The sequence below is a fragment of the Thalassophryne amazonica genome, chromosome 12 (genome assembly GCF_902500255.1).
Source record: "Thalassophryne amazonica chromosome 12, fThaAma1.1, whole genome shotgun sequence".
Lineage (NCBI taxonomy): Eukaryota > Metazoa > Chordata > Actinopteri > Batrachoidiformes > Batrachoididae > Thalassophryne > Thalassophryne amazonica.
The window spans coordinates 88594933-88620125 of NC_047114.1; the positions used below are offsets into that span (position 1 = coordinate 88594933).

The window sequence follows — 25193 nt, forward strand, 5'->3', positions numbered from 1 at the left end:
CGCCCACTTTCTCCTCAAAGACTTGCAGCGCCACTTTTTTTTTTCTTCCTGTCAAACGAAAACAACATGGCAGACATCAACATCCAATCCGCAGGAAGAAGCGGCGGGATTGTGGTAATTAGATAATATGTTCCCCCTAAATCAAAGCGCAAATCACTCAGGATGTCGAGGTTTTAACGCAACAAGTAGTTTGTCTGCTGTTTGCAGCCTTTTTTGATCAAAGATCGTTTGTGGAGTTTTGTTGGAGAGATGCGTGACTCCGGTGTGATAATTGTCTTTCCCCCTCCCCAGATTGCAGACGACTGGCCCGGTTACAGTTTAGATCTCTTCAGTTATCCGGCTCATTATTCCGGTGATTTACAATGTGTGTTCATCCCACACGGTGTGATTATGGACAGGTAACACACAAACTTTTTCTGTGGACTTTCTGCTTCCGCTGCGTTTCCGTGTGTAGAAAAAAAAAAACCTCCACGTGGCTTCATTTTTTTTTTTTTGTTTGTTTTTTTGACGAAAATACAAAATCTCAGTGTTTGCTGTGCTGCGTTCACATTACCAGCTAAAGTGACCTGAATGTTTTCTTTTTAGGTTATGTTTTCACCCCGATTGTTTGTTTGTTTGTTTGTGAACGACCTGTAGTTTTTATATATCATTATGAAATTATTATAGAGGATTCATATCCTGATAGGTAACAACTAGCAGTTTTCAAGGTCATAAGTCAAAGGTCAAATTCAGGAAAAATCTTGGAAAATTGGAAAAACCTCTATATGCTTTTTAACATTCAATGAATTTTTAACAATTCATAACTATGTCAAAAAAGATGAAATGTCTTCCACATTTGAGAGCATTATGTAGAATAGTATCCTTTATCGACTGCCAAAGTTTGATCCGGTGTCGCGGGCCGATCGGTCTGCCCTGCCTTCACTGCGCATGCGTCATTTGGGACCACAGCAGCTCCTCTGAGACTGAGTCTCTACACCCAAAGCGATGCATATGCAGTGAAGGCAGGGCAGACCAATTTTTAGGCGAGGGTGCGACACCGGATCTGATCCTAATTACAGATTTTATGGCCATTTAAACTTAACATTGAAAACCCCATTTAATGTATATTTTACATTATATCTTAATCAAACATTGCTCAGTCACTCATATTTGAAATTGAGGTGCAGACTACCACTTACTAGTGCGTGATAAAGTTTGATCCGGATCTGATTTGTATTGTGGACTTTATGGGCATTTTAATTTAATATTGAAAAGCCCATTTGGTGTACATTTTGCATTATATCTCAATCAGAAGTGCCTCAATCACTCTCATTTGTGACAATGAGATGCAAATTGTCTCTCAATGAACAGACAAAGTTTGATCCGCATCTGATCCGTATTGCGGATTTAGGAGATATTTGATTTTAACACTGGAAAGCCCTTTTGATCTATATTTTGTGGTATATTTTATTTTATGAAAAGCCACTTCTAACAGGACTTTGACCTTGGATAAATTTTTCCACGGTAAAAATTTATGTAATTGGAAACTAGTGTTGGTGGAGGTTTGTGCTGTACGAGCGCTGTGCTGTAGTTTTTATTGTATTTGCATGCATTGTACGTAGTTTCTCAAAAGCATCTTAAACTAAAGATGATCTTATTTGATAGACTGAGATCAGTTTAAAGGTGTACTTCCATTCCTCGTTTTTAAACAGTTTAAATTATTTTCTTCGTCACCCCTACAATTTTATTCTTTAGTGTTCAAATAAAGGCTTCGGAGTCGTAACGCCAATGTGATTAAAAATTGCCTCATCTAAGGATTTAGAATTTTGATCCACATGGGTTAAAATACAGCAACACCATGAGACGCCTTCTGCACTGATGTCATAGAGGAAGCCATGCCCGCCCTCAAATGTCATATAGGGAAGCTGTTATTGAAGAAATCTGGTAGATGTTCATTTGTGACTGAAAATGCCAAAACACAGGGGAAAGTGGAACCAGACAGTGAGGGATCCGGCGAGTGAACAGGCCACCAATGATGCTGCTGGGTGGAACTGAGGATAAAATCTGTACAAATTTCATCCAAAAACGTTTGCTGGATATACGTTGGACAAGAAAGACAACCCTCACAGAGGTCTGCCATAATCAACGTTTTTATGTGGTTTGTCAAAATGAATCACTGGGAGAATGTTTAATTATTGCTTTATTAGATTCTACATGTATTTTTCCTACTTTTAACTCAGAATATCCAAATCGCTTATTTTGATCAAATGCAGTGTGAACTTTGAATCTTGTGTCTTTCTCCTTCATGTCATCTCCAAAGTCCCATGGAGCCAAATCACTAGACTTGCCGTGGAATCCCCACAGGATATTTGCTAGCAACAAAATTACCTGTAATTTTGCAGTGTACCACAGAAATAAATATGGACAATCCAATTGGCGTAACTTTAAGATGCTTTTCAGCTTGACTGGGGTCTCTTTTGTGTCATGCAGACAGGTCAAATCTGCTTTGTTTTGTTTGGTTTTTTTTTTGTTTTTTTTCTCACACCAAACTTGGACCACTTCCTTAGTCTGTGTTTTGACATTACCCATAATGCAGTGCATTGCTATGCTACAGTGCTCGCATTGTCTTGAATCCACAAATATCTGTAGAGAGAAACCATAAAATGGAGCTCTTCCAACAGTGTTGTGACTGTGCACTGTAGCCTGGCACCATGTTGCATTGTGGGTCATGTTTAAACACCAAAAACAAACGTAGATCTGATTCAGATTAAAATGTAAAAAAATTCATGAAAAAAAAATATATATATGTCAGTGATTTCTAACATTTTGTGATCAAACCCTTAAGACAAAGCAGTGTGATTGTCTTGATGTTTTACAGTTAAAACGTGAACTTTATTATAACTGTAAATGTAATCAGCAAACAGTTGACATACATCACACTGCTTTCACATGGTTTGGCCGTCACTGTGTGGCATTGCTCAGCATTAGCATAAAATAGACTTCTGTTTTGGCCGCACCTGCCTGGCGGGTGGCGTAGCAGTCTTCTCTCTCTTGTCACTGTAAAACACCCACTGATTGAAAACGAATGGCAGCTTGTTGCTTTGCCTCTGTCTCTTATACCTAATGTGACAAACGGGTGAAAGGGGGTCCCAGCCATGCTTGACAGCATTGTAAACATTGTTGCCAGAGCTCCCTCTGGTGGACAAGCTATGTAATGACACCATTTCCAACAGCCAATGTTTTTTTTTCCTGTGTTGTTTATTCAGTAAAGTAAAACTTTTCATATTGGCAAAAATAACTGATTATATATTTTGGGCAACAATATATGAATTGGGCTCTATTGTACTTTGGCGTGAATGGAACTCTGTATTCAAAGAGGAAGTTGACATTTGAAGTTGTTGACAGGACAGAACGTCTGGCTCGAAACATCATGGATGACCTGGGCGACCATGACATCGTGGTGCTGTGTGTGCTGAAAGGAGGCTACCAGTTCTGTGCCGACCTGGTGGACAAGATCAAAGCCCTGAGCTGCACCTCCAGCCGCACTATTCGCATGAGGGTCCAGTTTGTCCATCTGAAGAGCTACCTGGTGAGGCTCAAGGACAACACTCTGGTTAAAATGTCGTCTGTTAGGAGCAGTGATGGCCAGGAGCCCTGTGTTTCAGTCAGGATGTTTTTATATATCGTGACAGACTGATCCGGAATTACCAAAAAAAAGTGAGACAGTTTCCATTTGATCACACAGACGATGGCTGTGTGTGTGTGTGTGTGTGTGTGTGTGTGTGTGTGTGTGTGTGTGTGTGTGTGTGTGTGTGTGTGTTTTAGACTAATGCTTATTTTAGAGCAACGATCACCAACCCTGCTCCTGTAGATCACCTGCCCGGTATGTTTCCTTGCCACCCACAGCTAATTTAAGCGTGGAGTTCCCTGGCTCTCTTGATTGGCTGAGCAAACCTGACTGTTAATTGGCAGTGGGTGGAGCAGAGAGAGTTGATGATCTCCAGGACTCCTGGTGACTCCTGGTATAGGTCATGGTGATGACGTCCTGTCTTAAAGATGCATGATGTCACATTTCTATCTGATGCCTCTTATTGTCTTAAATTGGTTCCTGAGTTGTGATCCTGAGGTTCTGGTGGATCTTTAGGCCTGCACAGGCCTGCACAATAGACGTCATGATGTAATCCCCCCTGGCTCTTAAATGTATGAAGATACTGGTTCTTCAGAAATGCCCTTAAACCAACCACAGGTTTCCCCGACTAATGCTGAATTAAGTCAGTTAGTCATTCTATCAGTTTCTGGAGTTTTACATTTGGCTTAACGAAGCGTTCATCTCATGGACCAACTGAAAATATGACATCGTGAAGAACAATTGAAAAATGTTTTAGAATAAATGTATGTGGAAGTAGAAAAGAAGTTCAAACTGACATTAAACACACAGTTTGATCAAATGGAACGTGCAGTTTGAGGAAAAGTGCATTGGAAAGGTGTGCGTGTTTGCCGAGGTGTATCTTCTTCAGGGTGTTTTTGATCTGGCTGATGGTTATCAGTGCCAAAATCCAATACTTAAAATCAACTCAAGAGCTTTTTGAGCTCAATAACAACGTAGTGACAGAATAATACAAACCTGAATGAGTGAGTGAATGAATGAATGGTGGGTCTGTTGCCTCTCTCTCCCTTATTGGAAAGAGGATTTAATCCCTAAATACTGACTGTATTTGGATGCATATGCACTTCTAAATTTGCACTTTAATCTTCATTATTTGCTGTCAACTCTATTGAGCTGTGGGAGAGAGTAACATTATTGTCAAGGACAGTGGTTCCCAAAGTGTGAGCTGTGTCCCCCTGGTGGTCAAAGAAGGCACAACAAGCGAAAGTGAACACAAAGAAAGCTGTGGGATTTAAATTGTGTTGTTTTCATTTATCTGACCTAATTTAACATTATATATGCACACACACAAATACGTCATCTTAGTCTCAAGTATCAATTTTAAAAATGTGATTAAAGATTCGGGTGTGCTCCAGAAGATTTTCAAAGTGGACCCCGGCATTCTTAAGTTTGGAAACTGCTGCTTGAAGTGTTTAAATGTTGATGGACCTGACTGGGTTTCTGTCAGATTTCTCCAACTTTATCAACATGTAAAACTATGAGCTAAAAGCAGAATATTTTCTTCAAATAATGTCATTTTGCTTTCCTGAGCGACGTCTATCATCAATTTTAAAAGGGGGAATTAGCTTAATTTTACTGAAACCATTACACCAGAATCAACAACACGTCTTATGAACCAAATATTAACGATAATAATAATAATAGTAATATTAATAATAAGAGTGTTGGGTTGTGTTGCAGAATGACCAGTCAACGGAGGATCTCCACATCGTGGGGGCTGAGGATCTGTCGTTTTTAAAGGGAAAGGTAATGTTTGTATCCAAGTCACCTTAAATAACTTTTAGAGAAACATTCTGAACACCATCACAGTCAAGTCAAACTGACACTTTGTCACCTCAAGAGGGCAGCGTTCCCCACTATGGGACACTAACAAACCCAGCAACACACCCAATATTTTCTCTCTCGATTAATTTTCAGTCATTTCTTTGGCTTTAAATCTGTGGTGGGGGAAAAAACAGACAATTTATGAATTTGAATTGTTCAAATAAATATCAGTACAACACTGAGATTATTATTTTAAATACACATTGATAAGTTTTGTGATGAATGTGTTAGTCATATCATATAATGACCGTTACAATCTCCTGGAGTACAAAATGAAATTTTGCACTATTTCCTGTATTTTAAACATCAGTAACTTACTGTCATTACTAAATTTATATTAAATGAGGGAACTTATCAAAATTGTAAAAAAAAAAAAAAAAATTAAGGTTTTTCTTTTCCAGAAGATCTGCAGTGCTGGAAGCAGCACTCTGATCTTTTACTTCAGTAATACCGTATTTTCCAGAGTATAAATCATGTTTTTTGTGTTTTACTAGTTTTGGAGGCCCTGTGACTTGTATACAAAAAATCACAAGTTTTAATATATTAATAATTACTAGCACGTTGCCCATGGGGATCCACAGGCTTTAGATTGGGTAGTGTTTAGAAAATAGGTAGCTGACATTTTTTAATGGTAATAAATTATTCAAAGTTTCTATAATGAGTTGGAATAGAGTGTAAGTCTAGAATGTTCTTAGAACTTTAGACCTTAGATCAGATTTAGAGGAAGAACTCAGCCCTTTTATTTCCTATTATGTAATTTTTTTATGTTCATTTACTGTCAGTGTATTTATAAATTGTTTAGGTTCTTGTTATATACACACTATTATTATTATTGTATTTTATTTTTAGTTTATTTTGTCATTTGATTTTTACAATGGAAATGGACAATGGAAAGAAGTGTTTTCACTTGTGTTATCCATGTATTTTTAACGTATTTACAAATATATTATGTACTTACATTGAACTTACAAAATAAAATCACGCATGCACACTTACACATACACGGATGCCACTTCACTTTTAATGATTTACCGCCCCCTGCTGGAATGGCGTGTGAGTTCAGAATGTAATTATCAGCGTCCATTGCTCAGTGTTGTTAGCTAATATCCAGAGGTTCTCCAAAAATATTAGCCCTATCAAAGTTCTGTTTTGGTGTCGTTCATCCTTGACCCAAAATACATAAACATATCAAATGGTAAATGTCAGCTCTCCCCAGTTTCTCCGTGATCAAAGCCATACATGCGCATACATGCATACAGAGGCATTAATTATTAATATATAGATTATTTTGTTGAGTGCTTTGATTCCCGTGAAGGTCCTATATAAATAGTTATTATAAACGTCAATAATAAAAGAATAAATACCCATAATAAAAACAATACTGCAACTGCTACATAGTTTGTGAATTTCTCCCATGTAGAGCAATAAAACCATACTGATATAAATTATTTATCTCAATCTATAAAGTAACTCTTAACTATGACTCTCAGTATCTCTAGTTGTTGTGGCAAGTAGTTTTTCTGCCTCATGAATACTTGACACAGTTTGCTCGTTGCTGCACAGCTACCCGGCTAGCAACCGCGAAGAGAAATATGATGCACATGATGTGGATAAATTCTAGACAAACAAAATATACAGCCATATGGGAAAGATAATGCTGTAATTTAAACATTAGATAAAATGTGTGGTCAGGGATAGCACCAAAACCAGTGGTGAGCACAGTTCCGCTAACAGCTAATTAGCAAAGCTTTCTCTTAGCAGATTAGCTCTTCAGCTAACTAGAAAACCCATCAGAGGACCAATTATCTTCCGCTAAATTTAGTTTCGCTAAGGTTTAGTCTGCTAACGTTGTTTTGGTGGCAGATTAGCTCTTCAGCTAACTAGAAAAACCATCAGAGGACCAATTACCTTCTGCTAAATTTAGTTTCGCTAAGGTTTAGTCCGTTTGGTGGCATTGTTTTGTTGGCATAATTAGTAAAGCCAAATGGACAAAAATGTTTATAAACCTTAAAATTATACGGTAGTTCCTGTCTGTTACGTGTTTTGCAGCAGTCAGGCAGCTGTGAGGAGCTGAGCTCAACTCTAACCCAGCAGAAGGGGCGGGCTAGAGGATGACATTTTTCGGGAATTCCCGTGGGTCACGTGATCCCGCGGGATGGGAGTCAGAGTTTTATCAATCACGTGATTGGGATGGGACGGGAATAAAAATGAACGGGAGCGGGAATGCCAAAAATAGATGATGATTTTCATCTATTTAAAACAACCAAAACACGTTCACACCGCGATCAGACGCTACAAATTCGCGGGGGTCGCGTGGCGACGGACGCGCCTCCTTCACCCGGTGTGTCGCTCTGCTTTTGCTGCGAAAATTCGCCCCGGTGCGTCATCAAATAGGAGCTTCCATTCCGCTCGCCGGCTCCGGTTGTCAGTTAAGTTAACATGACGGATGTTGAACACACGGAGTGAGTTGTTGTGGAAAGCTCATTATCAGTATCATTATTTGCTTCAGGAGCTGTGTCTGGTTGACGGCCGCTTTCAGCGGTCCTGCAGGCGCAGTTTGAGGACCAACTGTCCCGTTCACGCGCGCGCATGTAAACAATAATAATAAAAAAAAAGAAACTCTGCTGTCTGCTGTGGTATTGTTGCTTGCTCTCCCCTCCAAAACTCTGTCATAATTGTGTTTATAAACCAGTCACCATTTGTTTTATTATACATCTGTGTAGTTAATTAATAAAATATTCTCCACAGACGAACTCGCTCGCGCGCGCACGTAAAAAAAACTCCGCTGCTTCCTGCTCCTCGCTCTTTCCCAAAAAACTCTGTCATAATTGTGTTTAGAAACCAGTCAATTTTAGTTGACGGTTTAGTCAATTTTAGTCCTCAGGCGGGGATTAGAAACCATTCACCATTAGTTTTATTATACATCTGTGTAGTTAATTAATAAAATATTGTCCATAGACGAGTCGCTCGCGTGCGCACGTAAAAAAGCAAAAAGCAAACAAAAAACAAAACTCCGCTCCCTCGGGGCGTCGGACTGGGGGGGTAAAGGGTACTATGTACCCAGGGCCCAGAGCATGGGGGGGGGCACAAAAAACTGGCATTAAATACATTTTTGTGTTGCATATTATTAATGTCCATACAATTCATGTTGTAAATGAATATAAGTAGAATGAATGTATAAATGTTGCAAAACATAATTCTGCTCTAACAATAATATTGAAAGATCTCTGAGGGCCCTTCCACCCCTGCACAGTTGTACAATAGTTTAGTCCAGGCTCACAGGCAGCACTCCCCCCCCACCCCACACACACACACACACATACATACACACACACACACATCCCAAACGGGATCTCACAGAAAGAGGTGTTTAGCAGTGTTGAAACAACTAATTAATTTAATTGATTATTAAAATAGTTGTCAACTAATTTAGTCATCAATTAGTTGTTAAATAACTTTGTTTTACCGCAAATGTTTCGTTTCGTCCATATAAATCAACCGTTTCTGCAGTGTGGCTTTGCTTTGAACCTTGAACCAATCAAAGCAGTGATTCGCAGATCGAAGCAGTGATTCGCAGATCGAAGTACTGCTTCGATCTGGTGCTTTGTTTTATTAAATGGACTGCATTTATATAGCGCTTTTCCATCTGCATCAGACGCTCAAAGCGCTTTACAATTATGCCTCACATTCACCCCGATGTCAGGGTGCTGCCATACAAGGCACTCACTACACACCGGGAGCAATAGGGGATTAAAGGCCTTGCCCAAGGGCCTTTATTGATTTTCCAGTCAGGCGGGGATTTGAACCCATGATCTTCTGGACTCAAGCCCAACACCTTAACCACTAGATCATCACCTTTATTTCGCTTAATCTTAATTTTTCCCCACTAAAACCCTAAGGAGCATATGCCTGTGAGTAACATTTACCTTTTTATGTTAATCTGACCTGTTATGGTCTTCTGAAACAGTTGATAGATGTATTTTATAACTTAAAAACGGGACCGGTGCTAACACATTAGCATGTCTATGGCGTTTACAATGTTGAAGTTAGCATTAAGCTGTTTCAGCTGTCAGCACATTTGTTTTCTTTATAATAATTCATGGCTCAGCGTTTGTTGTCGTAAAACAGTCAAATGTATTAGAAATTGTAATATTTTATTCATTTATATAAAAATAAATGAATAAAATATTACAATTTCTAATATCAATAATTTCATATATCAATAATAATAGAAACAACAACAATAATAGTAATAATAATAACTAATAATGCCACAAAGTTTTAGAAAAACGGACAAAAAGAATATGATAAAACAAAACAGAAAATTTAAACCAACTAACAAAGAACATAAATAAATATAGAAATAACTGTTTCCTGTGAACACCTAGTGACTCTTAAACCTCCACTTCATCCCTGTTTTATTAAGTTTAATGACAATTTGTTTCGGTCAAACCACATCTAAGCTGTGTTTTTACACAAGAAAAAAATAAAATGCAGTAAACTGCACATTTGTGTCTTTTTTCATGAAAGTATCTTATTAAATATAACATATTACACTTTCGTCAGGCCTTTAAAATACTTTAGTGGACTCTTGCTGTAATATGTTGTCAGTGGTTGAGATAGTTGCTGTAGGCATCTAAACCTGATGGAAATCTCTTTGTGGTGTGTCGGTGATGTATGTATGTGCAAAATAAAACAAAACACTACTCCAGGTATGTTTATGATGACAATATAACATAACTTTATTACAAGGTCAAACGTTGATGTGTGACAAAGGCCTTTTAATAATAACTCACTTAAAGAAATAATGGCAAAACTCACATGTAAGTAAAAAAAACAAAACGATTAATCGAAAAAAATAATCGATCAATGAACTGATTAGTAAAATAATCGTTAGTTGCAGCACTGGTGTTTAGGCTGAAATAAAATGTCTTTCCTAAAAAAAATCAAAGTCTGGATTTCAAAAAAGAGAAAAAAGGACAGGGAAAGAAAACTAAATGAGGGAAAGCAGCTGCTAACCAAATTATTTAAAAGAGAGGTGAGCTTGAAAGCTAGCTATATAGAGTTGGGGGGTCTGGGGGACCAAATCGCACCATTTTCTAGAAAAATGGTGCAATTTGGTCCCCCAAACCCCCCAACTCAATATTACTCCCCCAACTTTAAAAAGGGTTCTGATTCCCAGGTGTGATCTAAGGTATACATGATTTAGACCTGGTTTGACTACGCATTAGAAATTTGGTGTTTGTGTTAATAAAAAAGAACATAACAGTGGGGGGGTCTTCAATATGGCTAGTACCTAGGGCCCACAGTTTGGTGCTACGGCCCTGCCCTGCTGTGGTGCTTCTGCTTGCTCCAAAAACTCTCTCATAATTGTGAAATAAAGGACAAAAGAGACATAAGTCCTGCTCACAGTCTGCTACCAGATACAGGACATGTTCACATCTTCAGTCAAACTCCAGACATCTCCACGTCACAAGTCCCTGATTGATCATCATGGCACGAGACATACGGGAGTGGGATGGGAGTGGGACTGATTTTGAGTGGGAGCGGCAGGGATTGGGAGTCATCTTTACAGGAGTGGGACGGGATGGGATTTTTTTTTTTTACTCCAGTCCGGGATTGGGCAGGATGGGATTTTTTTTTTCTGGGAGCGGGATGGGACGGGAGTGAAAATCCACTCCCGTGTCATGCTCTAGGGTGGGCTACCAGAGTGTCACAAAGAGAGAGGAAAAAAAAAAATTCCATTCAACATACACTGCCACAACAGTTGGATGCTATTTACACTCCCATCCAGTAGATGGATTTTGACCCATCTACTGGATGGTCACAAGGTCGCTATTTGTTGTGCTGAATCAACTTAAACAGAACTTTTTTTTTTACAAATGAAAAAAAAATGACATTTACAAAACACATTTATTTGTAAAAACCAACACACACGTTACAGTAACTGGTGTGTTGGTTTTTACAAATAAATACACCAACCAACCAATTATCAGAGGAGGCTCATTTTCCCATAATACCTTTTGGCATCTGTGAGTTTTAATACTCAAACCTTCAGAATTAGTGCATTACTTTAAAACTAAAACATATTTGTGATATTTTCACTTTGTAAATATGACCGTGTTGACCTTAATGTCAATGAACTCTCTGGAATTAGTTTAATTTATAAATCAAAACCATAAGTGAAAACTGCTTTGCCTTTGATGTCACCTGCCACACGTCTGGGGCACTGTATGTTGAATGTAAATGACACTTCCTTACAGCAGTGGGCAGGGCACACAAAGACAGAAGCTCTGACTTGTTTGTGATGGGTTTGTGATCCCCTTTGCTCTTACTCAGAAGTGTCAGCGGTGTTTAAACTCAAAACTGGCTTGTCAGTATCTGACAGTTTACTGGAGTTAACACTAAAAATTAGTGGTTAGCTGCAACTTCCGCTGATGTTTTTATCGGATTAGCATTATAAAAGTTACATTTTTAGTTAACAGATTAGCGGTTATTGACACTGTTTTGGTTAGCTGTGCCCACCACTGACCAAAAATCTTTATTTATACTACAAATTATTAACGCTAACACAAAACACTGCTCTGTAGTGTTTTTGGAACTTGTTTCAACCATGGCTCCAGGGTTCATATGGAAAGGAACAGGTTTCATTATGTCGCCAACTGATTCATGCACCGAAACATGCAAGTTGATTGGGAGGTCAAACACTATGCAGTATTTTCAAATTTCATGTTTAAAGGCTGCAGTCAGGGTAAAGTCTGTACATGCACGAGCACGTACGTTGCTTGTTTGTAATGATAATATCTTGGATGTGGATGTGGATAAAGGTTCAGATTTAGTGGACTGCAATAAGTTTTTCTTAATTCAGTCACTGTGTGGCTACAAAGGAATATCAGACCTATGCCACCTGAAAAATGGATGAATCACTGCAGCAGGAATCCAACACATTTCCAGGTAATGTAGGTCAGCTGAATGCAGAACACGAGGCAGTGTGTTTGACTCACTGCCAGGTGACTTGCTGTCAGTATTTTTAAGTGTGTTTTGTTAAATCCCCAAACTCTCTGTGATGGAGAGTTAAATTTAGAAAGATGTGCTGTAAAGCTGAACTGATTCTTCCAACGAAGCACTTTACGTAGTCACATCCTTGCTGAACACCCATGACTCAGGCGCACAGCGCGCCCTCACTGTCTGTATGTTTAATGTACCACAGAGTGTACGTTTTGCAGGATTCACTGCAGTCAGTAAACCTCAGTATGTGTAATGAGGCTCAGATAAAACGTGATGACATGCTTGTGTAGAATAACTGCAGAATAGGTTTTGAGCCAATTTGGACACACTTTGGTGGAGTGATTGCCGGCCAATCAAGGTGAATGTGACTTAATTTTGAGAATGATCGGTTAAAAATCAAGGTCAAAACCTGGGATCAGTTCTTATCCATTGGAAATGTTTACTTGTTCCAAGGAATACATTTTCCAAATAATATGATCTCTTGGTCTTTCTCTTGGTCATATGACCTTTGACCTTAGGTGACCTTGACTTGAGGTCAAGTTTTTAACTCAAACCTTTTGGAGCCAAAATGGATTCAACATTTATGCATTTATGTTTGATTATTACTGATTTCATACAGGGTAGGATGAGATAAGCAAGTGGCTTCTCACAGTAAATGAAAAGTTGATTTATCTCACTGAATCGATTTTGATACAAAAAAATCCCCATTACATGTAACTTATTTTTTAAATGTTTAATAATAATAACTACAGTATTTATAGAGGGCTTTCCCAAATAGCAATGCACTAAAAAACAAAACAAAAAACCTCCACTACTAAAAGTACTTCACAACAATGGACAAAAATCCAAAATTAAAGAGCTGATTAAAAAAAATCAAATGGACTCACATTTTTATTGTTGTGTTTCTAATACTGTTGGTCAGCAACCCATGTCCATCTGCATCAAATAACATCCAGTATGTTGTCCATCACATGTTTCTGTGTCCATTTTACTTATTTTTAGAATTTAAAAGTCTTTTTTACACACACCACAAGATCAGGGCTTCCGGTAAAAATCCACTGTTCAGTTGTCCATCCATGTCCATTTGACATGTTCTGTTCTCCAAACTGTATGAAATAACATCCAGTATGTTGGCCAATGCACATTTATTTGTCCATTTCACTTATTTTTGGAATTTAAGAGTCCTTATGCTGCGTTTACACATAACGACGACAAGTCACGAATGCCACGAAGTACACATTCTTGGCCGCTGATCACGAATGTGATGATTCAGGGCAGAGGCGTCAGGTGTCCTCAGGAACTGCTGCAACCTGTTACCACACGTTACGATTAATGGCACGTGTTGCTGGAGAATGATCAGGAACCATTACGCATGGTCAAGCATAGTGTTCCGCGTTGTTTCACGCTATTGTGCGTAACGCATCGTTAAGTTCTGTCACGTTGTGAACGAGGTGAATTGTCTCCACACACACACACACACATATTCATCCAACCAAATTCAGATCGCTCCAGTTTTTCAGAAGAACTTTGTGACTGCATGCGTAGTTGGGCTCTGTGCCATGGAGTGGTGCAGAGAGGAGGAGGAGGAGACAGACAGAGCCAGATGTGTGGCTTCATGCGGCTCTCGTCTCGCGCGTTTTCCCAAACATCAGGCACATGCAGCAGGTGGAACACCTGCAGGAGCGCGCTGAAGAGCACTGAAATTAGTCTTTTAGCCGACTTGGTGTCAGCAATCAAACTGAATGCGGTGCAGGAGGGTTTAATTGTGCGCACGCTTCTTCCTCCACTGGACTGGAGGAGGTGCAGAGATGTCTGGCTGCACGTGAGTCTCCTCTCACTCCTCTGGTTCCTCTGGTTGCTCAGACTCCTTCTCCCACTCATCGGTTACAACAGCAGGTAGAACACCTGCAGGAGCGCACTGAGGAGCTTCAGCAGGAACTGTGGAATGACACTGTTCCTCTTCGGCATACTGCATCAAACTGTGCACGTGACAGAACTGATCCATCGTGGCACGCAGTGAAATGTGACGCTGCGTTACAAGTCGTGTCACTTCGTAATAATGCCTGACAGTTTGGGCTCCAAGAACCGTCACAGGAACCACTACGAACGTTGACTACGTTTACATGCAGCCAATAACCCTTTCATAACCGGAATATTAGCAATAACCCAGTTGCACACGGCCATGTAAGCACCCACAAAAACTATTCGGGTTTTTAAAAACCTGAATATGACTGCTGGGTTACTCCTTTTCTAACCCGAATATCAGGTCATATAAACGCGCATCGGGATATCCCCATAGAAAGGAACATTATTTTGTGTTCTGCGCATGTCCTATCTGCAAGAAATCTTGGTCTTTTGAGTACAGCAACTACTTGTATGTGGCGCGCGCAACCCACCGGACACCACAGAAGCAGAGGTAAACAAGTATGGGGAAATCCAGACGTGGCAGCACAGCACCACACTTTTGGAGCGAGGAGGAAACCGAGTACTTCATTAGTATCGTAAAAGACATGAATATAATGTATTTTATTGATGGTAGAAAGAGGAAGAAGAAACGGAAATGACACATATTTGCATCATTTCACTTATGTATGTTAATTTCTTCTTTAAGAGGCGTTTTTTGACAAGTGCAACTTATACTCCAGTGCGACTTCAATACGATAAATCAAACATTGTGTACGTTAATGATAAAGTTCAATTTTATCCAGAATTGATCAAAAGCTAAAGCTCCCGAGAACCATATATTGGCAAATGACTAAATGAAAGTACTGTGGAATAAGGTTACACGTTTGTGTCTGTGTTTGTGTGTGTGTGTGTGTATTTAAAATATTTTTTATTTGTACGGTTAATTTTTCTGTAAAATCTAACAATTATAATGTAATTGTATGTGTGTAATTCACACAATATCAACATTTACTTTTGCTCCATGGCCTTCCATGCACAATAATTTATGACCCGTCAAAGGAAAGAATTTGGGCACCTCTGAACATGTGTACACTTTTGAAGTTGCACGTAACTTAAAACGTGCTTGATTGTCAGTTTCTCTCATTTCCGAAACCCAGGTCTGGTGACCACCAAGGACATGGCCGTTTATATAAAATTAAAAACTTAAAGTTGATTTTTGTCTAGTTTTCCTGTGTTTAGAATGAGTTGACGGGGTAATGTGGTGGTATGTTTATACTGGAGCCGGTGAAAAATGAAAGCTTTTAACCCAAGGAGTATGCAAACGTTTGTGTTCTCTGCACTATATTTTTGTTGGGTTACCGGAGATAGGCCGCTCACCCTATTCATTCATTCAAACCTTTATTTAACCAGGATTTTAAAAAAAACTCGAGATTAAAAATCTCTTTTACAAGAGTGTCCTGGCCAAGAGGCAGCACACAAAAACAGATACATACATAATTATATGTTACATACATCATTTGTATGTATACACATATGTCAGGGCGTGGCATACATCCTAGTCGTCCATTTATTGTGATATCTCAAAATCTGACTGATAACTTTTTTCTAATTTGGCAAGGGTGTAATATGAGTCAGTGACATTGTTCCCGTCCAAAAATCATATTCGTAGATTCATTCATTCCTAAATGGTGGCTTTTTTTATTCCGAAAATAGCTATTTTGAGCACTTAAAGGCAATTTTCTCAAAAACTGTCTGATATGTTTTCTTCTAATTTGTCAAGGGTGTAATATGGGTCATTGACATATTTCACATCAAAAAAGTATAGTCATAGACTTGTTCATTTGGAAATGGCAGCCATTGTTATGCAGAAGACAGCCAATTTGGGTATTTGGACCCAGTTTTCTCAAAAACTGTCTAGCTTTTCTTTTAATTTAACAAGGGCACAATATGGGTCATTGACATTGTTCACATCTCAAAAATATTTACGTAGATTTATTCGTTTGGAAATGGTGGCCATTTTTCCTTGGGCTTTAATTGAGCCGCTAACCCACAGGGCCCTTGGCACTCTAGTTTAAATGTTACTGTAACTATAATTTATTGCTGCTCTGTGCATTTAGGTTATTTTGCGCATTTTCCACATTAAGTTTTGTGTGTATTTGAAATGTGCAGGAGTAATGCTTTGGTTTCCTCTCTTCTCTCCCCGTTGTGCTCTCATAAGAACGTCCTGATTGTGGAGGTGAGTCAGTCGTCTACTTTTCTTCTTTTTGAAATTGGCTTATGTTTTTGTCTGTCCAGGACAAAGGGGAGCCATTTTAAAGTTTGCATTTTAATGGGGTCTGAATTCACTTTTAAATTGGTCCAACTTTGGAAGCCTAAGTGCTTGTTTGCTGTCACGATGACATTCTTTGTGTTTTGGGGCACAATAATTGTCTCACAGTGGAAATGACATTTGAATGAAATTAGTTTGATCATTCAATGAACACACGATTAAATACAACAGTGAAGTGATCATTAGTCATTGCATAATCATCAGGTACAGTGTATCTCTGACGGTTGGAAGAATCTATTTCACAGTAACAAACTCAGCTCCTCTGTGCACCTGATGTTTGCGAAATGAAATAAATGAAGATCAACTTGAAGCAGAACGCTGAGCATCACTTTGAAAGTCTGATTATTTTTTGCTTGTTTTACAGTTTTAATTTCATGCTGTCAGCAGAGTTGGCATTTTAGCGTTGTGGTAGTGATTTCAAAATATTGCATTGCAGTGCATCGATGCAGTGTGTCCTTTAGTGCCGCCATACTGTCAGAAGACTGCACTAGAGCTTTTATGAGCTAAATCAAAAGCGCTTGAAATGCACGATGACGCCACACTTGTATGGCAAAGCATCAGGCGTGCAGAGAAAATGCTCCGTGCGCTTTTAAACTATAAATGTCACTAACGATAAAGACGTTTGTTAAAATTATATTAGTTATTTGTTTTCTAGCTGGGAATGCCGCTGTTAAGAAGAATGGCAGTTGTGATGTTTTCATTTTCCAACATATTAGCTGAGAGCTGGAAATTTGACATTGACCTCTGACCTGGATCAATGATAGAGCCTAAGCAAAGTCAAATCACTCCTTCCCTTATATAGGCTCAATGTATCCGCCCAAGTTTGATCAACACTGGATGAGGTGGTTTTTTTAGATCTGTTTATTACACTTAAAGACCAGAGTGATCACAAGAGGAAGCGGCGCCAGTGGCACAATTTTGAGCATGTGAATGTTTGAAAATGCAACTGTCACTTCTGTTTACTCGCCTTCATTAACGCGTGTTTCACTTTGCACACATCCAGTTTCATTTTGACTATTTACTTTAACTCACTGTAACTAGTGCAGTGCCGTAGGAAGTTTGTATTCCTATAGAAAACGAAGCAAAAAAAAAAAAAAGAAAGACCATCACCAGATCAGTACCGCGTAGTAATGCCAAATACCACCACCAGACCAGTTGAATTCTAACTAAAGTGTTGTGAAATGCCATCACCAGAATAATTGGCCAGCTGGCCAGTCACAAGAGTAATGGGCTGGTTTCAAGTACCATTTCATTGACTCCTCCATTTTTACCGACCGTGTTGGCGGGAACGTATGGCAAATGGTAACGTGAGCTTCTGCATGCTCTAGGTTTTGGACTGGTTGACCTTGATGTTTCAGCATGCACCTATGTATTGACCCTACCTTTTCTGGAATTGAAGGTCGGGGGTCAAAAGTCAAGTTGAACTTCTTCTTTGTATGTATACTTGGATAATGTTGAGGCAAACGTACCTCACTGAGGGCAAGATTACTATCAACAATTAACCATCAAGGTCTAATATCATCGCTTACAGTTTAATTCAGACTCTTTATTTCAAGGTGCTTCTGGTTTTTCATGCTCATGCAATCAGTTGGACTCAAATGGGATTCAAACTGATCAAAGGTAGAGTCATTTTAGGGCCAAAGATATAGACCCCCGTTCACCTCGTCTTTGACTCTGGCCGACTGTTTGTGTTCTGATTCATCGAGGAGCCGAACAAGATGTGGATTTAGACCTTTTTCAGCAGTATAGTTGATAATATTTGCCAAAAAGTAATATGTGTAGATTATTTTCTCATACATTAAAATAGCACAGAGCATATCAGTCAGTGAACTGGGCTTCATTTGAAGAACATGGTGGTTAATGTCTTTAATTAGTGTGTTCAGATGGTCACGTTGGGTTTTGCGTAAGATACCACATGTTGTTTCTGCTTCCCTTTTTGTGTCAAGTCATTTTTAGAGCTTTCTCACCATCTGCGTGTAAAAGTTCCTCCTAGTAATTTTGGAATCCAGTCATAAGGTTTTTGGGGGGGTGGGGGTGGGGCAGTGAGGTGTTTTACTTTTTCCTTTATTCAGATTTTCTGCCTGCTTCTTGCAGGCTGTCATAGGTACGGGAAAGACGATGGAAACTCTCCTGAATCACGTGGAAGCCTTTAGGCCAAAAATGATCAAAGTGGCAGGGTAAGTTGTTTAAAAAAAACCCCTAAAGAACAAAACCAGTCTAACTGACACTTTCTGAATCACTTCTAGTCCAGACAGGAAGGAGAATACGTGAGGCTGGTTTCAGGTTGACGCTGTGACATGTGGTGACATTACGTTTATTTTCTTGCAGGTTGCTGGTGAAGAGAACGCCACATAATTCCAAAAGTCTCCCCGACTGTATGTATCAAACACACGTTCGTGAATCAGTGGTTCATTCCTGTGTGACGCAACTGTGACGCGTCGCTTGTCTTTGTTTTGATTTCAGACATTGGCTTTGAGATTCCCAATCGTTTTATGGTTGGATATGCTTTAGACTACAATGAGTACTTTAGAGACCTTAATGTGAGTAGATTCCTTTTTACGTTGATTCAGTTTAAGAGGAAGAACTTATTTGATGTCATTACAAGTCCACTTGGTTCCTTGTAACTGAGACCTGACCGGGGATCTGAGATCAGCTCGTGTGGAACATCAGTCTGATTGGATTTGGGTCATGTCACCTTCTTATATCTCCAGCCTGTTTATTGATATGGTTACATTCACATTGACACCTGAAGTGACCTGAATCTTTCTTTTACATGTGTAGTCTGTATTTTTAATTGTTATTTATGTCTCTGTGCTCCATGCTGATGATTCCAACTGACCTGATGGAAACAACACACATTATAAAAGCTCTGATATGTTTATCTGATCAATTTATTTCCACTTGTGGACACAAGTTTACATATACTTTGGCTAAAATACCCCAAACTGAATTTTCCTCAGTTGCACATGCTGTATTTCATCAAACAACTAGCAGGAGTCCCCAGTCGATGCTCGCATGTGTGATTTTGATGATTTTTATGATTACTTCTCCTCTGACAGTACAGTTGCTTGGCAACCAGTGCCATCAGTAGCATCAAAGATGGAATTGAGTGATTAAGGCAACTTTAATCCTCCTCACTGAGTTTTGATTTTGACTGATCAAGACTTTTATCTGTTTAACATTAAGCACTAATGTTCACAAAGTATTTTGATATTGTGAACAGGAATGAAGTAAGGAAGTGGGACCTTTATATCCAAGGTCCATAAGTATTAATGTATATATAAATATAATGTATTGGTTGCTGTGATTACTGTTGCTAAGCAACAGGCCAGTCATCATTTGGCTAGGCAGCCAAACAATATACATACAGTGAGGCAAATAAGTATTTGATCAACTGTCAATTTTGCAAGTTCTCCTACCTACAACGGATGGAGAGGTCTGTCATTCTATCGTAGGTACACTTCAGCTGTGAGAGACAGAATCTAAAAAAAAAAATCAGAAAATCACATTGTATGATTTTTAAATAATTAATTACAATTACAATAGAAAAAACAGACCTTAATATTTGTTACAGAAACCATTGTTCAGATGTTTCCTGTAGTTCTTGACTAAGTTTGCACACTGCAGCAGGGACTTTGTTCCACTCCTCCATACAGATCTTCTTCAGATCGTTCAGGTTTCCAGTTTCAGCTCCCTCCAAAGATTTTCTATTGTGTTCAGGTCTGGAGACTGGCCAGGCCACTCCAGGACCTTGAAATGCTTCTTATGGAGCCCCTCCTTAGTTGCCCTGGCTGTGTGTTTGGGGTCACTGTCATGCTGGAAGACCCAGCCATGACCCATCTTCAATGCTCTTACTGAGGGAAGGAGGTTGTTTGCCAAAATCTCACAATACATGATCTCATCCATCCTCCCTTCAATACGGTGCAGTCGTCCTGTCCCCTTTGCAGAGAAGCACCCCCAAAAATGACATTTCCACACCCATGGTTCACAGTTGGGATGGTGTTCTTGGGGTTATTCTCATCCTCTAAACATGGCGAGTGGAGTTGATACCAAAAAGCTGTATTTTGGTCTCATCTGACCACATGACCTTCTCCCATGCCTCATCTGGATCTTCCAGATGGTCACTGGTGAAATTCAAATGGGCCTGGACATGTTGCAGGATTTTAAACCATGACAGCATCATGTGTTACTAATGTAATCTTTGTGACTGTGGTCCCAGCTCTCTTCAGGTCATTGATTAGGTCCTCCCATGTAGTTCTGGGCTTTCCCTGAATCATCCTTACCTCATGAAGCGAGATCTTGTATGGAGCCCCAGACCAAGAAAGATTGACCGTCATCTTGTGTTTCTTCCTTTTTCTAATAATTACGCTAACAGTTGTTGTCTTCTCACCAAGCTGCTTGCCTGTTGTCCTGTAGTCCATCCCAGCCTTGTGCAGGTCTACAGTTTTGTCCCTGGTGTCCTTAGACAGCTCTTTGGTCTTGGCTATGGTGGACAGGTTGGAGTGTGATTGATTGAGTGTGTGAACTGGTGTCTTTTATACAGGAAACAAGTTCAAACAGGTGCAATTAATACAGGTAAAGAGTGCAGAATAAGAGGGCTCTTAAAGAAAAATTAACAGGTCTGTGAGAGACAGAATTCTTGCTGGTTGGTAGCTGATTACATACTTGTTTCATGCAATAAAATGCAAATTAATTATTTAAAAACCATACAATGTGATTTTCTGAATGTTTTTTAGATTCTGTCTCTGAGTTGAAGTGTACCTACGATAAAAATTACAGACCTCTACATTCTTTGTAGGTGGGAAAACTTGCAAAATCGACAGTAGATCAAATATTTATTTGCCTCACTGTACATACATATTTAGCTTAAATGGTAAATGGACTGCATTTATATACCACTTTTCCATCTGCATCAGACGCTCAAAGCATTTTTACACATCACTGCCTCACATTCACCCTGATGCCAGGCTGCTGTCATACAAGGTGCCCACTACACACCAAGAGCAACGAGGGGATTAAGGACCTTGCCCAAGGGCCCCTAGTGATTTTCTGGTCAGGCTAGGATTTGAACCAAGGATCCTCTGGTCTCAAGCCCAATGCTTAACCACTAGACCGTCACCTCCTCTTAAAAAAAAAAAAAAATCTTAAAAAGCAATTTTATATATATATATATATATATATATATATATATATACACACACACACAGTGCCCTCCAAAAGTATTGGAACAGCAAAGCCAATTCCTTTGTTTTTGTTGTTCACTGAAGACATTCGGGTTTATGATCTGAAAATGAGACAAGAGTTAAGAATTTCAGCTTTTATTTCCTGGCATTTACATCTATTGACACTTCTGGATTTCACTATTTAACATTGTCTCCCTCTTTTCTGCAGCACATCTGTGTTATCAACGAAAGCGCGAAGATCAAATACAAGATTTAAGTGGACGGCTGTGAAGCGGAGAGCATTGCACAGATGCCGTCTTCCAGCAAGCCGGAACATATTTCTCCAAATGCCACTCGCAGCTGCTGTTATGTCATTTGATCTCAAGCGTCAGTACCAAACAACTAATCGATTGAGGAAAATAATTGATAGCTTAATAAAAATTTGAAATAAATTACAGTTGCAACTCTGTGACAGTATAAGTGAAAGGCTGTGAGACTTGATCTCATCACTGCAAAGTCTGTTTTACTCTGCAAAATTTACTGTGTAGCGACATATGTCGCAAATGCCTAAAACAAGCTGTTTCAGGTGCAAAGTAATTTTCTACGTTTACAAATGGTGATCGTGAGGACTTTGAGCGCCCTTATTGTAACATTTCAACTGTATTTAAACTGTTAAAACAGATTTTTCACAGTATGACCCCCCCCTTAAAAATGCAACTTTATTCTATATGTTTATGAAATAGGTTTTAGATGGACATCTCTTTCTTTTCAAGTTCTGCTGTCTGTTTGGTCAAATGTCATCAGTTTTACTGTTTCTCGTGTGCAATGTAAAGGATTTGATTGTCCTATAAGATGCATGAATGTGGTTTTTGTCAGATCAGGAAGTGATGGTTTTACATTGAGACTGTCAGCTCCTCTTCTGAAAGAGAATGTTGTACTGGTGTTTTGAGTTTTTTTTTTTTTTTTTTTTAACAGGACACCATCACTGCAAGTGGTGATGAAATGATAGATTTTGTTACCTTTTTCAATGCCTTCTTAATATTTAACTCTTGTTTTAGTGTTGGCGTTAATTCTCAGGGTGGTTTTGTAAAATACAATGTATGGTGGTAAACGCATTGCATTTATATAGAGCTTTTCCATCTATGTCACAAGCTCAAAGCGCTTTACATTAATGACTCCCATTCACACACACATGCCATGCGAGGCGCTCACTATGTACCGGGACCAACGTGGGGATTAAGGACCTTGCCCAAGGGCCCTTAGTGATTTTCCAGCCAGATGGGGGTTTGAACCGAGGATCCCACTGGTTAACTGCGGGATCATCACCTCCACATGGTGGCTGATAGAGGACACTTAAAAAATTAAAACACCACCAAATGCAGAAATACAAACACAAAAAAAAGCATTAATTCAACAGGTAGTTGCATCAAAAAATATTTTCCAAATTGATCCCCACACACACACACCACAGAACACAAATATAACCTTCAGCACATGCAGCAGTTTAATTTCATAACATGTCTTGCAAAAAATAGATGTGCTGCAAAGCTCCACAGCACAACAGAGGCACTAACAACACAAAAAGAGCTTTCTGCCTTTGAGACTTAACTGCTGACCTGTTCAGTGCATCTCAGCACTGCCTAGTAAGTTTAATTCTTCACTATGATGATTTTTTTTTCTTACCCAAGCTATATTTTCACATTTCTTTTTTTTTCTTTTTTTTTTTCTTTGCAGTGCATTAAATGGTAAAAAAAAAATAATCGCAAAGAAACTGCATTTTGTCTCGAGTATTTCTGTTATTTTGTGGAGATTTTCAATGCACCTGTTTTTGGGTGCGTTGTGTGAATTTGCAGCAAATGCATTAATTTGTTACAAATGCTTCAGGTTATATCTGTGGTGTTTGTTTTTGCAAGGTTTTGTTTTTTATTAATTTGCCAGATGTGCGGCGGGGGGGGGGGGGGGGGGGGGTTGGTTGGTGCAGCTACCTGTTAACAGGTTTGACGCAGGTGTTTTTTCACAACTGGAAGTTGTATTTGTCAGGAGAAATTCCATCCTTTCTGCAAACTTTGGGATCTTAAAACTCAAGAACTATAAAACTTTCAAAAGGGAAATTATTAACACATTAATACTCAGAGGTCAAAGCTGTATGTGCCAAAAAAAAAAAAAAATCATTTCTGACATTTATAAATGATTTTAGGTTTCAACTAGGAAATATAACAGAAACCATGCTCTCATTGGCCGCTAGATGGTGACAAAAGCTTGTCAAATGTGCGTCAAGGTCTTGATTGTTGAAGTTAACTTTTTGGTGAAAATAAGATGAGCTGACAGCCAAAAATCAACTTACAGTTGTGTCTCTTATAGTGTTGCCACAGTTGCTTTGAAAAGTTACTTTATTAGTTACTTTATACGGTTACTTGATGAGCAGCTGCCAATAAAGTAATCGTATAAAGTAACTTTTCAAAGTAACTGTGGCAACACAGGTGTCTTGTTTATATTTGTGTTTACTGCATATGTTAGTGTTGTGTTAATTTGGAAGTGTTTTTGGCCTCTCTGGACCACCATATCACCGTATACTACCTCTTAATGGTTCTACAATATGACATGTAGTGGGTTTCGTCTTTAACAGTTATTTCCAACGTGTCAGTTTTATAAAATGCTTTGAGCCCATTTCTAGTTACTTCAGAGGAATGTCGTTACGTTTTTATCATATTTTCTTTGGTGTTCTTATGTGGCGGTTATGTGATGCTGATTCGGTTTCCGCTTATGAACTGGGTGCATATCATTGATCGTATCTTTTCCATGTCATGACTCTCGAAAGCTGCTTTTTCAAAAACATCAGGTCTAAAGTACGAGTGCAAATTTCGGTCAGCTGCTTTGAAATCAAAATAGTTCCGTGAACAAAAGGAGTCTGTTGTGTGAGGCGGCACACTCGTACCTGACACATGACTCCCCAGTCTTTGAGAAGGAGATGTGCTGTGAAAACATGAGGCACCGCGGGCTGCTGGGATTACAGTGAACTTACTTTGTGACCTGTTTAACTGAATTTCACTCTGTAATGAAAGGAGCAGGCGGCTCGGTGTCACATGATCCTGGGGCCACTCGAGTTGTTCTATTCAGTTATTCTTTAAATAAAGCTGTTGAATATTATTGCTGTAAGCGGTCGTGTTATAATCTCATCTACTGCACCGGGTGTCTTGAAAAAAAATACTACATACAAACTGAATTCATGCATCCTTAAAGCTACAGTGTATAGAATGTAATGTCATCTAGTGGTGACACTGCAGAATGCTTTCTTATCATGATTTTTTTTTTTCTTTCC

The 25193-nt window shown here is 39.0% G+C and overlaps 1 protein-coding gene across 1 annotated transcript; it reads left to right on the plus strand.

Annotated features, from left to right (window-relative positions):
- prtfdc1b (phosphoribosyl transferase domain containing 1b) lies at positions 1-25021 on the plus strand. The gene is made up of 9 exons (XM_034183267.1): positions 1-114; positions 292-398; positions 3385-3568; positions 5327-5392; positions 16602-16619; positions 18807-18889; positions 19041-19087; positions 19176-19252; positions 22104-25021. The coding sequence occupies exons 1-9, from the start codon at positions 67-69 to the stop codon at positions 22149-22151; spliced, it is 678 nt and encodes a 225-aa protein (XP_034039158.1). The 5' UTR covers positions 1-66; the 3' UTR covers positions 22152-25021.
- The last annotated feature ends 172 nt before the right edge of the window (positions 25022-25193 follow it).

Excerpts from the sequence above, each read along its gene's own strand:
- prtfdc1b (XM_034183267.1), top strand. The coding sequence starts at position 67 with ATGGCAGACATCAACATCCAATCCGCAGGAAGAAGCGGCGGGATTGTG. Across the intron at positions 399-3,384 it reads CACGGTGTGATTATGGACAG|GACAGAACGTCTGGCTCGAA; the intron begins GTAACACACAAA and ends AGTTGTTGACAG. Across the intron at positions 19,253-22,103 it reads AGTACTTTAGAGACCTTAAT|CACATCTGTGTTATCAACGA; the intron begins GTGAGTAGATTC and ends TCTTTTCTGCAG.